Source organism: Dermacentor silvarum, chromosome 3 (genome assembly GCF_013339745.2).
Source record: "Dermacentor silvarum isolate Dsil-2018 chromosome 3, BIME_Dsil_1.4, whole genome shotgun sequence".
Classification (NCBI taxonomy): Eukaryota; Metazoa; Arthropoda; class Arachnida; order Ixodida; family Ixodidae; genus Dermacentor; species Dermacentor silvarum.
In genome coordinates, this window is record NC_051156.1 from 226,682,062 (window position 1) to 226,698,831 (window position 16,770).

The 16,770-nt window shown below is 46.9% G+C and overlaps 2 protein-coding genes across 2 annotated transcripts in view; one reads left to right on the top strand and one right to left on the bottom strand.

Annotated features, from left to right (window-relative positions):
- LOC119445247 (uncharacterized) overlaps positions 1–14,155 on the top strand; it is an 87,601-nt gene extending 73,446 nt beyond the window's left edge. The window contains exons 2-5 of the mRNA XM_037709568.2: positions 1,786–1,948; positions 3,189–3,331; positions 11,153–11,303; positions 13,408–14,155. Of these exons, the coding sequence (XP_037565496.2) occupies positions 1,786–1,948; positions 3,189–3,331; positions 11,153–11,303; positions 13,408–13,666 (716 nt within the window). The 3' untranslated portion in view covers positions 13,667–14,155. The remainder of the gene's footprint in view (positions 1–1,785; positions 1,949–3,188; positions 3,332–11,152; positions 11,304–13,407) is intronic.
- LOC119446831 (septin-1) overlaps positions 1–16,770 on the bottom strand; it is a 610,438-nt gene that overhangs the window by 26,487 nt on the left and 567,181 nt on the right. The gene's annotated exons all lie outside the window — the stretch shown is intronic.

The window sequence follows — 16,770 nt, forward strand, 5'->3', positions numbered from 1 at the left end:
TGCATCGTCTATAAGGATGCCAGGAAATTCGGCGTCCTCGTTCAATTTCAGTACCGTTTAGATTAAGCCACCCCAAGCACAAGAGGTCACGTATCAAGCTCGTCAAATTATCGTAACTTTCCACGAAGGAACAAACAGCCTCTGAGCTTGATGTGCAGAAGTGGATAGTCGGAAACATTGAAGCTCCATTTCGTACAAAGCGTATATAATGAACAAGATAAATAGTAGAAAGACGCACACGTACCGTTTCTCGCGGAACGATGACACTGAATGAGGTTATGTCAAGTTGTTTTCTTACACATCTGTAATACAGATTAGCTTAACCAGTCAGACTTTTCAAAAAGAAAGTCGTCCTATCCGTTGAGGTGGCTTAATAGCTGTGGCGTTCTGCGACTATAAGTAATTTGTCGCTGGTTCGACTCCCGGTCATGGAGACCATTTTTCGTATGGGATATAATAGAAAATCGCTCTTGTACCAGGCTTTGGTTGCGCGTTAAAGAACCTTATGTGGTAAAATATAACCAGGAGCAGCCCACTACGGCATCCGCCATATCCCGTGAGTTCCTTTGGGACGCTAAACTCCACAATCTAATTTGAAGTGGGCCATTCCTTTCTGCTTCATAAAGTTCACAGCACGAACTATCAACTGAAACATTATCAGCTCTTACCACTTTCCTGCATCTTATTGCAAGTGGACCACCGGCTCAGTAAATGCACGTAGCACAAATCTGCCAAACCAACCTCGTAATGGACTCCAAATTGGAACAGCTTCCGAATGGAACCGATTCCCCGGCTCCATTGACCGCAACACTGATCATTTTCAGTCTGTCATATCTTACAAGACATAGGGTAGAAGGGAGATAAAGACTTGAAATGGTCACGCTGGATATGTTACTTGCTCGACCAATATTGCGCTACATGATAGGCCACGCACCCTCACTCTTCTCTGTAACGCCAATGAACATTGAGAACATGTTCAGTATAAATAAAAGAACATAAATAAATAAATAAATAAATAAATAAATAAATAAATAAATAAATAAATAAATAAATAAATAAATAAATAAATAAATAAATAAATAAATAAATAAATAATGTCGCAGTTTCACCTGAAAGGCGAAGCCTCAATTGCGATAGCAAATTTGTAGAGAGCTACACAGAGTAATGATAGTAGCTTTATTAGCTGTATAAACTTGGACATGCAGCAGCACCGGCAACACGCAGAACTGTTGTCGAAGCCGTCAGCGTTTTGCCCGCGTTCGCACAAAATGCGTGCGGCGTTGGTGACGGTTGCCGGAGCCTCTGATATAAATAGGCACTTGGTGCCGCAGCTAAACGTCGCCTCCCCCCCCCCACGGCCTTTCGCGCGTCGGAAGAAGGCGCGTTTCCACTACATATATGGTGATTGTAAAGGAGGAAAGAGACGCCTACTTCTGCAGCCCTTAAGGGAGCACGGCGCAGAACGGGCGTTTGTTCTCCGCCGTGGGTTCACTCCACGTGAAAGCGCGCGTCCCTCGCGCCCTTTCACTCGCACATACAGCGTTCGGCGCGCGGCGACGATTTCATCTCCATTGACGTCATACGGAACCTCACGGCGACGCCGACGGCAGAAATCTGCTTTTGAGTGTCCATATAATTGTTATCGCAATAATAATGAATGAATGAATGAATGAATGAATGAATGAATGAATGAATGAATGAATGAATGAATGAATGAATGAATGAGAAGTCGTGTGCAGTGCAAAGCACGTCGGCTAAGCGTCGTTAATCACATGCCTCTTGCAGCTGGCGGTGGTCGGCGGCCGCCAGTCTCTTCGCCGCAGGGGTCGTCAAACGCGAGCTGCAGCATGGCCGAGTTCGACGCCTGCATGCGCAAGCTCAGCAGCATCACCGAGTCCGACGAGCTTGCACTCGCCTCCACCAGGCACGAGCTGGACATTCTCTGCAGGTCGGTACAAGAACACGCCATGGCTGAAGTGCGAGAAATTGAGCGGACATTATTAATCGCGCAGCAGGCACTCTTGACTGGCACTTCGTAGCACCAATATTGGCATATAAGCCATACAGGACGCTTGAATAACACAAAACTGAATAATTATTTATTAAAGACAAGTCGCGAGTACAATATACAGACAGATTTATGCAAAATCCAAGTTGAAACTTGGTGCGTTTCTTAGTAAATGAAAAAAAAAAGCGTAGCCACGTACGCTTCGGTGCTAGCAATTAGACACGGACTCGTCGAGCCTTTTGGCATCGATTCAGCCGGCCATAATTTGCTGTCGTCTCTAACACTTCCCGACACAGAGACAGTGTCATAGTCTTTTCTATCATTTTTCACACGATGGCAGTTGTTTAGTCGCTGGTTGTACGGCGAGAAGCAGGCATGGAGTATGACACGATGCCAAACCAGCGGTAAAATCTACGTTCTTGATGGAACGACATTATTGCATGCACGACGGTTTAACAAAGCAGTTTGATGTAGCTGAAAATCGCGAACTCAATTGTGAAAAAGAACTACTTTACACTCCATAAACATTTAGCACCTTACATATTTAGTTGAACATTAGTAGTTTGCAACGTACGCTTCAAGAAGTAAGGTTGGGTTGCAGTTTAACGTGTTACTACAGCGTTAACTGCACACATATTTTGATTTTTCTTTTGTAACGCTTTCAGTGTGTAGAATGTGTTCATAAACAGCAGTATTCAAAACATACACAAACAGATTTATGTTGCCGCATATCAGCTGTATAGACTAACTGTGCTAAATGTTACGTATATAAGTATATACTGTATAGACAAAATAACGCAAGCAATAACTAAGCGAGAACACAGCTAATGTAACGAGAACAGCTTTACACGTAATTTCTTCAGTCTGAAATATGCAATTGCCACATAGGCAGGTTCCCAATACGGTGTGATTCCAAGTCTACATGAAAGAGCCTGCGTCAAGCCGTTGTCAGAAATGTAGTCGAAGCTAAACGCACAGGAGACGCGCTTAATCGGTCTATACATGCTTGGCTCGGCCTTCAATTGACAGTGACAGTAAATAGCGCGCCCAGCGTGAGTAGCGTTTGCGTGAAGTGCTTCGTTCCAGCTCGCCGGAACAAGTGCGCATTCCATGAGGCCTTTCTCTAATGTTCAATCACTTTTGCCATGCTTGCAACGGAAACCACTCTCGCTGAACACAGCAAGTGGAAGGCGGGCCACCGCTGCGTCGACGAGCACATGTCCCGCTGCTCGGACAGGCTCAAGCAGATCCTCTACAACGACGTGGTGCATGGCACGCGTCAGGTCATGAATGAGCTGTGCAGCCCGGGACGTATGCAGAACGGTAAGCGCTCTTGGGGTAGTGGGAGGAGTCAACTAGTTACATTCGATTGAAAACACGACATTCAGTCTGAAGAAAACAACAGAACTAACTCCGACCCCGATGTAGAAATAAAAATAATGACGTTTCGGTCCCCACATGGGAGCCTTGTTCACAGTAGTGGTTACTTGATGGTGAGCAAGGCTGCCGTATTGGGGGGCCGAAATGTCAATACTTTAAATAATAATCCTTCTCATTGGGTTGACGTCAGTTATGTTTTCTTCGCGATTCTTGCCAACCAGGTGAGAGTTCATCAGGTTCTCGACTGCAGCGACGTCCAGCCATCTGAGGAAACCCAAGCAGTGTAACGGCAGTAACTCACTTTGTGTTTTCCAGCAATTTGTGCCTTACTGTCGTTCTCATTTTCTGCATACATTCGCTCACTGTTATTGACAAATCCTTGCTCTCAAGGACGCGGGAACGGTTAGCTTAAGTGAACTCCGAAAGAGTGAATGCCTTCCTGCATAATCTAAATACAGGAAGGAAGCCGGACCTCAGCAACATACACACCCGAAAATCCCTCACCACTCCGCTGTACTATAGAAATACAGCATATATACATAAGGCTGTATTCCTTTTCCTTTGAATTGCGCAAAGAAAAACAGTGGTTATTTGTGCTTCGTAACGTTTGAATGTAGTATATACAGTCAAAAGCTGCGCCATGGTTGCGATAATCGTAAGCAGTGCCTTATGTGGAAAGAATGAGAGAGAGAGATTGAGTTTATTATCGGAAGGGCTGGCTGTCCGACGCCGTCGTCATTGGTAACACATTCGTGTTGCTTTGAGCAATTAAATTATTGCGCTCCAAACTAACCGCGCCGTCACGTTTACATTTTATAATATGACATCATCCTGCGGCGCTATAGCGTAGGGCAATTCGAAACTCTTTCAATTCCGTTTCTGCAATCGGCCCTCCAGGACTGGTCAAAATATTTCGGGTTACCCCGCTACGCCTATCTGTCACGCGACGTCGCGAAAACCGCAAGTACTCTCCATCTGATACGACTTGTACACACTGAATATACATGATTAGACAGAACAAAAGAAAAAAATGTTATTTCCGTTTCCACACCTTTTTCGCCATAAGCCTACCACTATTGGTCAAAAGTTTCGGGCTGCGCCAACTTCGCCTTTCCGTCACGCGACGTCACCAAACCGCGATAACTAACCTCGCCAAAGTGACGTATACGCATTAAACGTGCATTATTATGCCGAACAAAAACTGGATTTATTTCCGAATGGCCTAAGACTAGACCATTCCGAAAGGAAAAAAAGTCGCAGTTTCGCCCGAAAGGTGAAGCATCAATTGCGATAGCAAATTTACTCGTAGAGTATACGGAGTAAGGATAGTAGTTTTATGTGCTGCATAAACTTGGACGCATTCGTGTACTAACTGAATTAACAAGCATGGTGTTAGCGCGCTCAAGGAAACATGAATAGATCACACTCGATGACCGCAGAAAAGCACTGTCAAAACGCTGGCGTTAGCAAGCGCGGCGGGAGCAGTGACCGAAGGTTCGTGTGGTGTATCGCTTCAATGGAAACTGAGCGGCGAAAGCACAGCGCATACAAAGGTCAGAGTCGTGTGGAGATCGCTTTCAAGATACGGTGCGCGCGACAGCCCTCCGCCGCGCAAAGTACAAGTACACGATTCCTGGCAGAGTAGAAGCCGCGCACCCTCCCTCCCGCGCTGCCTTACCGCTTTCCTCCTTTCACGTGAGAGATTGAGTCGCCAGTTGCCCTTAATTGCGCCCGGTCGCAAGATATGCATTTAGTTCCGCAGCTAAACGTCGCCTCCCCTCCCTCCCTCCCTCCCATCCCGCACGGCCTTTCGCACGACCGGAGACGTCGTGTTTGCTCTCCGCCGTGCGTTCGCTCTCCGTGAAAGCGCGCGTCCCTAGAGCGCTTTCACTCGCACATAGAGCATACGGCGCGCGGCGACGAGTTTATCGCCGTTGGACTTTATACGGAACCTCACGGCGACGGCGACGGCAGGAATGTGCTTGGAGTGTTCATATAATTGCTATCGAAATAAAAAGACACGAGCTCAGTATAACGCCAACAGCGAAAGGAGATATCCTTTATTGCTGCGTTTTGAAGCAGCAGCCACCGTAATGGATTCGAGACTTGAACCTCATGACCAGAAATACGATGATCCACGAAGCGCGAACACCATATGGCCTTCACTCAGTGAAACGTAATTTCTTGTGACGCTAAATATCAACTGTTCCTTGTACGCAGTTATGCTTCCAGCATATCACGTGCCCCGCCTTTCGAATAGATGCATCGATCCTCGGTCGCATTGTGTCACGTACGCCGCCGACATTCGCTCCGCAGCAGAGGCGCCGCCGTCTTTATCTGCCACGCAACACGAAGCGATGCAAGACCGAAGAATCGCAGCAGCCCGTTTCATTCGCAAAAGGCTGCATCGGTGCCTATCTCCTGCGGTATGACCCGTGCGGCCGTCATCGACGAAGCCATCAGTGCCGGAGGCAGCCAACGGCAAAGGCGGCACCTTTGCGCGCCGTGCTATGTGCGGCTTCGAACGAAGTTCATCTCCGCAGTCGTGGAGAGTATAGGCGGCACCACGAAAATTCTCTACTGTGAGCGGGTGTAGCGACGACAAAAAAGATAGATCAGGTCGCGCATTAGCGCCTGTACAAAAGCCAGCGTCACAGAGGGGTCATAAAGAAGGGAAAAAAAATATCGGGCCGCGGTATCGAAACGCTGGAGAAGAGGCATTCAGTTCGCGAATGCCGAAGGCTGCGAAAAGGAAGGCGCGCGGTGTTTATTGTCGCTTATTCTTTTTAAATTTAAGAATCATTTAACTGCACTTCATCATTAACGATGCCCTTTCGATGTGATAAGGTGCAGTTGCGATAGAAAGAAAAATGCAGGCTCTAGGCAAAGTGTGCGGCTGAATGAAGGAAGCTAATTCAGAGCACGTTTCCAACTTGGTGTTCTGAAGTGTGTACGACCCCAACAAAAACGGTTAAATGAAGATGGTTTATTGATTAAGTAAGTAGAAGACGAGCTAGCATTCGCACAATATAAAAGGCGGGTGATGTGGGAATTATTGGAGGAGTCGCCAACATGAATAATGGGAGTTTCCTGGAATCTTACCTGCATGCCAACAAGCTGCTCGTAAATGCTTCCTGATAGTCAGGACTGCAAATTGAGGAACATTTAGATATTTCGCCCGCAGATTTTGATTATGTATATATTACTTAACTGGTGTTCAGCACAGGATTTTTGCTGAAATTATATAACTTCATTACTTATGTGCTTCAATTTTGCAATTGGGACGTTTTTCTTAAGTTTATGCGCTAATTACAAAATCCTATAGCGAGTAAAAGCATGATAGGCCTACACACTCCTGCATAGATGTTCAAAGTGAGCTGTGCTAGTTCTACATCTTGCACAGAACGCAAAGAAGTGGGCGACGTCGACCATTTCATCTCGTCCTGCAAGCGCTTCTGACCTCAAAGGAGGAGACTTCTGGGCAGCATGGGAAGAAGACGATTTCCTCACGAACGTGCCCAACAGTTAGTCGTCTAGGAAGAAATGCAGATAGTGCGCTAGGAAGTGTCACGCATTCTTCTGACATTTCTGCGAAAGATAAATACTTTTGGACTAGGACTAGGTTATTTGGTGCAGAAAGAGACGCTCAGGCGGAGTAATTGCCGGCCAGGTCTGCTAGGCTAACCCCGCCTGTAGCAAAATCACCACTACCACCACAAAATCAATTGGAAAAGCTTTGTTAATTAGCTAACACCACAATGCTATTCGTCATGCAAGTAATGTAGGCCTCTTCAAGTAATCCAGCTGATGTTACCAATTCGCGATCTGCCACAGGATATTTCAATTCATGAGTTCCCACTAAAATCACTTGGTACACCTAGGAGGCACATATTCCGTTAAATGTGTAAGTAAAAACGGCAAGCGATCGTATATACACAAGGACAAATTCGCCAGGCATCTAAACGTCGAATTCAGCTTACTTGTGCGTGCGTCAGTGAGTGCGTTTGGATCTATTTAGCTTTGAATCAAGCCGCATACGGAAGATTATAGGTAATTAAGAATGTATCAAGGGTTCGGTGCAGCAGGGATTGTAAAGGCAGCTTTGTCTAGTTTTGTTTCGCAGCGGTGCTATCTTCATTTTAAGTTACGCCGCGCTTTCGGAGTTCCAATTACGGATCATTCTCACAGAAAGCTGATTACTACAGGGCGAACATTTTTAAGTTTTACGGAATTTTTTTTTTAAATTGCCCGTTGCAGATAACATACTTCTAGTCCAAGAGCTGGAATATTCAGAGAGGTGGACATTATTTGCAATATAAATAAAAAGCATTTGAACTAATTAACAAACATTCACTAATTAATTTCTAAATAATTACATTATGGCACATATTGCAATTTACGAATTGTAGCCGGTGAGTTACCAAGGCGTATTCAGTCGGAATGAATTTCCAGAATGACACTAGTCATATGCGCCATCAAACGGGCCGTGAAAATGCACTGTTGTTCCACTTACATTTTAACAAAACGTTCTTTTATGCACTGAAGCACAAAAGTGACAGGAACGCCCATGTATTTTGTCCAACAATTTGGGAAATAATATCTCTGAACTGGTGTCCTCCTGGAAATGCATTTCAAGTGGATACATCTTGCAAACTCACCGGCTGCAATTCGTAAATTCCAATATGCACCGTGAAGAAATTTCTTAAGAAGTTAAATAGAAATTTTATTTAATTACTTCATATGTGTTTCAATTTATCGTGCTAGTAACGTCCGCCTCTTCGAATAATACAGCGCAAGGACAAGAATGATGCTATCTGCCATCGGCTATTTTTAAAAATTGCATAAAACTTAAAAATGATCACCCCGTATATGGACAGAGCGGCGCACATTTCTGTTAACTTATCAAAGTTGCTCATTTCGCTGATGAACCCTTCTGACATTCCCAACGACATGTCATTCTTAATTATTTTCTTTGTCGACGCGAACTGTTTCGTACGCATTTAGTATGCAGTATACGCATTCACTCACTAAACGTACGTTACAAAAGGGTTCCGTCAACACTGAATAATTACTTTTATTGCGATAGCAATTATATGGACACTTCAACCGGATTTCTGCCGTCGGCGTCGTCGTCGTCGTCGCCGTCGCCGTCGCCGTGACGTTCCGTATAGATAAAATCTTCGCCGCGCGCCGTATGCCCCAGCGGAAGCGTGGGGGGACGCGCGCTATCACGGAGAGCGAACACACTCAATCTCCCACGCGCAAGCAAGGAAGCGGAAAGCCAGCGCCGGAGAGAGCAGGGGGGGGGGCACTTCTCTGCCAACAACCGCGCTCGTCGCTCCGCACAGTCTCTTATCTCTCCCACGCGCAAGCCAGGAAGCGGGAAGCCAGCGCCGGAGGGAGCATGGGGGGGGCGCACTTCTACGCTTCCAACAACCGCGCTCGTCGTTCGTTCGACCGCACCGTCTCTTATCTCCACACGGCTCCGACCTTTATGCCGCTCAGTTTCCGTTGATAGAGCGCACGTACCTTCGCCCGCGCAGCGGGCGAAGGTACGTTGCGCTGCCAGCGTTTTGACAGTCGTTGGCTGCAGTCATTCAGTGTGATCTATTCATGTTTGTTTGTGCGCGCTCACACCACGCTTGTTCATTCAGTTAGTAATAGTCGGGCCACATTTTCCAACGCACGCTACACATGCAATGCTGCCCAGATCGGCAGTGCAGCACTACAGGTGTGTCCCTTCGCACGCGCTGCCCACGGGAAGCGCTTCTCATCAACACCACCGTTTCACACGCGCCTTCTCGTGGTCATCGAGTCTCTCTTCATGTCGGTCTACTTACGCCGCAGCACACCTGCTTACTTAATCAGCTCATGTTTACTACAATTCATATTGCTACCAAGGCCGCTCACCTTACTTCGTATGACATTGCTGTGTTGCTATCGCATTCATTGCTTCGCCCTTAGGGCGAAACTGTGACATTTTTTCAACGGGTTGCTTTTCAACGAGGGCACGTTTTTCTTTCTAAAAGCCCTTTAAACCGAATGCAATTTACTCCGATGTGGCTCTACAAACTGGTTGCGAAAATGGATATTTGTGCACCACTCGGGTTTTTGTATTATTCAATCATCTGTTTATCTTCATAACAGCTTTCATTACAAGTTACACTTCCAGGCTAACATTTCCATTAAAGGGGCCCTAAAACACTCTTTATCGAAGTCGTGAAAAGCATTTCATGTGAAAGGACACATTTTATAAATATTTTTCAGCAAATAGTATTTGGATGCATGCCGTAGAAGCGGAGTTACCGGCAATCAAAGGTCGCCCTTCACCCCTCTACGGTGCTTCCACTCGTCCTTCAACGGCTTGCACTACGGAGACTACAGCTGAGCGATGAGGGTGTCCGCGACGCTCCGCCCACTGAACGTCACGATGGAGCTTAAAGTATAAAATTTTGATTTAAATGTTCACGTATACGCCACTCCTTCCGGTTTGGACGTCTACGACGCGATAAATTCGGACGCTGCCCCTCAACTTACAGTTGAGTTGATATAGAGATCTTATACGGCGAGCACTATAACTAACAGTTTAACGTCTTCAAAGTAGTTCAAAGAGTTTTCCCCGTGCATAACGCGTACTGCACCTTACCACACAAGGTTGGTATCGCCCTCTTCTGGCAGCTTCTTACGCATGCGAACCTTTACGCTTGCGCCACATCTCAGTTTCTTGTTCAGTCAGCGGTGGAGAAGTGACGGTCCCAAATGCATAAATTTCTTTTCGCTGCTCGGACCCTGGCTGTCTAATGCACTCTAACTAGGCTTGCTGAAGCTGTGAGTCTTGCGGTAACTGGCGCAGTGCATTTTTAGCAGTCTCGCCCCCTTTGCAGCCAACTACTACACAGCGACGTCGCAGTTTCCCGTTCATTTTCAGCGAATGATAAAGCGCGTTTCACACAAATAACTAAACTCCAATCCCGACAAACGCCACGTTCGCGCTGCGCGTCTACTTTCTTCAATTAAGTATATGTGTGCACAATTTCTACATCCAGACAAAGTATTATTGGAACGCGCAAACGCTGCCAGCAAAACTTCAGCAACGCCACTGTCTTGCGCTACGCAGGAGGCGGCACAACTCGAGTAGACGACGCGTGCCGAATTCTGGAAGTACAACTTTTAATGCAGTAATATTTCGTTACTTTTAATACTTGAAATATAGTGAACATTGTTACCGCTTCAGGCAATTTTGTGGCCTTCATCAAGTTAATATTGCTCGTGACGTTTACCCTCATCTATAGCCACAGATCGTACAAGGGCGCTTGGCGTCATCATGTGCAGCTTCGATGGCGGCTGTTTGACGGAGCCGTAGGAAAGCATTACCGATCCTTAAAGCGACGTCGTACGTTCGCCACCACAGTAACTGAGTAATATTTGGCTAAGGTGTTCACAGAAGCATTGTCTCGCGTTTATAAGTACGACGCTCAAAGAGCGTTGCAGGACTCCTTAAAAGCTTGTACCTCTCTCTTTCTCTGTTACACTTAATCTGCGCCCTTAGATTATGACAATTAGGCAATTCTACAAAAAAGAAGCAAAGAAAGAAAAAGCACAAATTAAAATGCTGCATCATGTTGACCTGTCACAATATAATCCGCGCTAGGTTCTTGCTTGAAACGATGCTACGCTGATGGTGCACAAAACATTGCCAGCATCTCCTAAGCATCATATATTTAAAAAAAAAAAAAACATTCTCCTCTATTCCATATGGTGCAGACTACCTTCGGCTGGCGCCATGTTTCAAGAGCTTGTTTGTGGAAGGCGGCAAATGCTCGCAGAAGTACAAGAGCATGATCCAGTGGTCTAAGGCATCCACCGACATGACAGAAGCCGCCAACGTCGAGGAAGGCCTCCGCAGGACCTGCTGGTACGTTTGATTGTTACGCAAAAAATCTTTCGTTTGTGTAGGCTAACAGCCTTTAACTGAAGTGATGCGCAGTTGCACGGTGGACAGTACCATACTGGCCAGCCTTGATTTATCACGAAATGAGCTTGAAAAGCACAGCTCGCCCTCCCAAGTTGGGAAGCCATTCTCGCTCATTGTCCCTGGAGTGGCCGAAGCTACTTGTCACACAAAGTCAATCCAGAGCCCGTATTTTGCAAGGATTCCTTTCGTTTTTAAGTGGCTCGCACGAAGTCACGCCGCCCTCATTGCCACCGGGGTCGGCCACGTGTCGGCACCGATGGTAATACCAGCCTCCTACATGCAACGCTGTATGTAGGCTCCCTGTACCCGCCTCATTCAAGTCCAGCCCAGTCCAGGCCAATACGGGCCCGGTCGGTCGGTTTGTCGGTCGGGGCCGGCGGACGGACAGATGGACGGACGGATATCAGTGCCAAAAGCGTATCGGTTGGCTGACTACTAAGACCCCTATGCATTTCGATGGAAACAACCTGATGACTTTACCAACTTCAAACACGTGCTAACGCTCATTATAAAGTGCAAAGGCCAACATATAAACTTCACCAAGTAATGCACACAGCATAATTTGTACATCACACAATGGGAAACTCGCATTCAAGCGCGCATCGGCATAGCTTCTGTGGCTAAAGGTTTTAGGTACGCCGATGACTATCTTGTAATAATGGGTTGTGTAGAAAGCAGGAAGGAATATCAGAAGGTGAAAGCTGTGCTCAATGTTTTTGAAACATGTGGTGGAGGGCTGAAGTTTACGCATAAACTACCACAGAATGGCGAATTGCGATTTCTGGACATATGCCTAGTCTTTGGAAACGCTGGTGTGCGCTACATATATCAGTGACAGTAAATAAAGAGCATGTTTAGTTATAATTCGGCCCACAGAAAACTTGTAAAGAAAGACATTGCTATTAACTCTGTCAGAGCAGCCCTTGAGCAGTCGTGAGAGCACCAAACGGCGGTGAGCATAACTAAGCGAATCCAGAGGCTCAAGCAAGTAGTAAAACTTCCTTTGGGCCTAGTTGGTACATAATTCTGAACTTAAACTTACAGCGCAAACACCTAAGACGTAAGCCGTTTCAGACACTACACACAGTGGTATTTGCTGTATGTTTCCGCTATTGCTCAAAAATGTATGTCAGTAACTGTATAAATGTAAGACGGAGTTGCCCCCCCCCCCCCCCCCCTTTTCACTACTCTGTGAAAACAAAAACGCAGGTTAGAACTGAAATATGACATCATAGTTTCAAAATTCCAAGTTGTTACTCACCTTCCGTGCTCGCCCACCAGCTGTACAGCATTTGCACGTTTTCACTTCATTTTATTAGTTGAACAAATACTTAGATAGCTCAGTATATAGGCTCATGCGGAACATTATCTGGACATGACTCTCGGAGGGGGAAAAAAGGCTCTTACGTATCCAGCCATCGATGTCCACGGCGAATAATTTCCATTCAATACATCTTACCATAGGGCTTAAAAAGACCTACACATTATACCTGTGAAATGAAGCGCTGTTATGCCGGGCCCGTGTCCCTTTTCTGGACATATACCAGAACATTATTTCATGCGATAAACCTCAAGGCATCTGCAGATTCTAGAAATGAAGGCAGAGAATGAATGCTCTCTTTTCATATGGTGACGATGCGCAAGCAAGCAGACGAGACACGCAGTACCCGACGGGACTGAACGTTTGTTCGGCGGTAGAGAAACTTACAATACGGAAGGCCTCCTGTGATGTCTGAAAAGAAAAGTGCAGAAAACGCCTTTGAACGCGTTGTTTGCACTCTAGATGATCATGTTTGCGTCATGTCCACTCTCTGAAAACAGCCCATGGTTCACAGAGCACGAACAAACTGTGATACAGAATTTTGATATTGCGAGCGTGCAACTTCCACCGAGGCATAAAACACCGCAACTTTTCTGACGATGACACAGAAAAGAAATGACGCGTCGATACACGAAGTAAACGGTGGACATTAGCTCTACGTATTCTCCTTTCGTGAATTAAAAACTGAAAACGAGCTTTGTCTCTCTTTTTCTGGCGTTGCAGCACGTTCAACGAGTACGTGCACTGCTATTACGTCCACATGCCGGAGCTGTGCGGCGAGGAAGGGCGCGACTTCTTCCGCACCTACACGGAAAAGATGTCGGGGCCGCTGATACACGAGCACTGTGCCTCCTACACGTACGACTCGACGTGCAGCGAGGCAGCCTCGACAGCGGCGCCGACCACCGCCGCACCGCGACAGCACCGGCGGCGGGCGGCGGCCGCCTGTTTGCTGCTCACGGCTGCGGCCACGTTGCTCTGACCACGCGGATAGGCCTGGACAAGTAATGCCTGCTAAGAAAAGAACCCGCGTGATAGCACGAAAAAAAAAAAAAAAAGGCGAATGTGCCCCATTCGACTCAAGAGTGTGGTGCTGCGCAAGTGCTGTTTGACTGGTTGTTGTGCCATGAAATGCTCAGTACACGGGGACTGTGTACGCAAAAGAACACTTCCTGTTCTGTGTGTTTGCTTGTTTTTTATTGTCCTCCCAGCCCGTGCCCTGAAATAGCCAATATTACCTTTGTCTCTGTGCGCGTAGTTGGCCCAGTCACAAGCGTGTACAAAGCCGCGGCAGGGCCTTGTGGCTACTCGGCAGTGGCACCCCGGAGCATCCTGGCCAGTGAGAGGTTCTGAATGTGCTGATCTCCAAGACATTGTAGCATCCCAAAATAGCCAACCCATGGAGCGTACCTGCGACGTCTCCAAAGTGTCGTTGCCTGGTGTTGGTGGCCCAATTTCAGGCTGCGCGCGATGGTCCCACTGACAGATCACGTTCCAGCTGGTATGCACACTTCTAGCGTTATACACACAAGGGCCGCTATTTTGTAGCGATGACTTTAATGTCATAATGCCTTTTCGCGCTTATCGCGCTTTGTCAGTGGTCAGAGCGACGGTCCGCTCGCGTTATCAACGTTGACATCGTGAGCCGACCGTCACTCTGACCACTTACAAAGCGCGATAAGCGCGAAAAGGCATTATGACATTAAAGGCATCGCTACAAAATAGCGGCCAAGGATGACATTGCTGTCCGAATAAAGCGCGGTCATCGCGCTATGCAAGAAAAAACGCAGCGACGCCGGGCGAGCTGTGCCTCGATTATGATAAGTGTACTACTATTGGCATATTGATGAAAGGCAATACGCGTGCGCGTGGCAAATAACCTCGTAGAAATATGTTGCGTGGCGTCGTGGTGAGACGCAAAAAAAAAGAAAAAATGGCGCCGCCGTCACGAATGTTTTGAATTTTAGTCTTTTTTGTGGAACATCATGGCGACACACAAAAACAAAGAAAAAGGGCACCCCTGTCACGAATAATTTGCATTTTAATCCTTCTTGTGGAACATTCACGAGAAAGAATAGTTTAATTCGAATCAAATGTGAACATATTGCATCTATCGCAGATACGGAAGCAATCGGGTGAAACGGCATGTCAGGTGAAATATTTGCCCTGCCAGATTCTTACGTTCTTCTCCGTTCCCGAGCAGTATCAACACAGAAAGCTGGAAATGTGCAGGAACGGTATATAGAAGAAAAGGCACCGCTCTCTCCTTTTGTTTTTGCGTGGCGCCGTGGCGCCGCGTAATGCGTGGCTGACGAGGCTATCTGTCATGCGCCCTCTGCTCAATTGCATTAAGGTGACGATAGTACCGCTTTCCTTAGACAAGGGTCATAATAGTCTACACGCTACTTTGACGGTTCCCCTCACCGTATAGTTGCTGAATTGAGGGGGCCATGTTATCATTCCATCGCATGTTGTGTGCAGAGTTTTGATACTCAGTGGATGGGGGGCCCGTCTCACCGCGGCGTGCATTAACAACATAACAATGTCTCATTATTCATTGGCATGTGACCGCTAAAGCGGCATCTGCCTAAGACCCCCACCCCCTGGGCTATGCAACAGGTTGCTTCGCTCCTTTGGCAGGAACCCTCCGTGACAGGCGTGGTGGTGAAGCATGGGACAAACGTACAAGTACGGTAGAATTCAAACAAGAAAACAATAAAGCGCTAAGCTTAAAAAAGTATCACCAGCCCTTCCCCTGTCGAGAAAATGTGGATAAGCGAAGCTTGTCATGTGTGTATCTGACCTACGGTGGCTAGATGGGTAGGTGTGCCGACCGGCGCGTCTGGAGCGTAGTTCACCGCTTCTCCGCGTCATGACGCAAAATTGGCGCTGCGGTCAGTAGAACGGTTCCGCAGCGCGCGTCGTCTGCTACAGGGGGCTGGGTGCTACAGGGCGAGCAAAAAAAATAAAGCCTGTATTGGAATAGTTGTATGTCGTCTGTTCGTGTCAGTTTCAAAGGTGAAGAGCTCCGCGTCTCTCGTACTGTTTGCAAGTTCCTAAGCGATGTGGAATGTTCCAGGTCGGAAAAATGACCGGAGAGATTAGCGGCGGCATTGCTTCACCAAAGAAGACCACCAAGGAGACTTACTGCTTCGCTCCGAACTGCAAGTCGGGCTTCAGGCTCTAAATTTGTGACTAAGACAGCGGAAATGTTCCGCTGTCTGACAGCGGAAATGTTCGCCCCGGGCTGCTCAGTAGCTTGCTCAGTATCGGCGACGTTAATGAGCAAGCCGTACACCGAAAAGCGTAGGTCGATGAGCTCCTCGACATTGGAAATTTGCAAGCCGCACATGAGGTGCTCAGCGCCGGCGACATTGAGCTCCGCTGCGCTGCTACAGGGAAAAGAAAAGTGACTCTAGGCTGATATTCTATATAGCAGGCTATGTAGCAAGAAAGTTCCTGCAAAGAACCAAGTGTTGCGATTGCTCAGGGACATTACTGAATTCAACAGGATGAGTAGGTCAGGACTGTTACTCCCTTCTGAAGCACTAAAAAAACTGGTAGCATCGCTCGAAGACGCCTTCAAGCTGTGCTTCAGTTTAAATGAGTTACGAGGGAACAGTATCGCCGACTTAATTTACATCTTTTCTGCAGCTCAATCCTCCGAATTTGATCGGCTGTGAGCGGCACAAGAAAGAGCTCACAAACGATGTTGTGAAGTTCTATTCAATTACACGCCTTTACTTTCTTGTGGGGCAAGAACACGGCGCGCGAAAGCAACAGGGTGAAGAGGAATCACCTGAAGCTTAGGTGTGTGCTGTGAATAATGTTATGATGTGGTGGACCAAAAGTTACGTTGCGACCTTGCTGGTGCTAGGCTATTTTTGTTGGTGCGTCTGCTGACTGAAGTTATGAGAGCGCTTCTTGTATTTTTAATATATTCATGAATCTAGTCCAAGACATATTGCTTTATTTTATTGCAACCAAACAGTGAACCAACACAATTCGTCTCGTAACAATTTAAATACCGTAACTGAGGCAGCAATAAACACAATAGCTGGATTTCTCGAAATTGAAACATTAGAA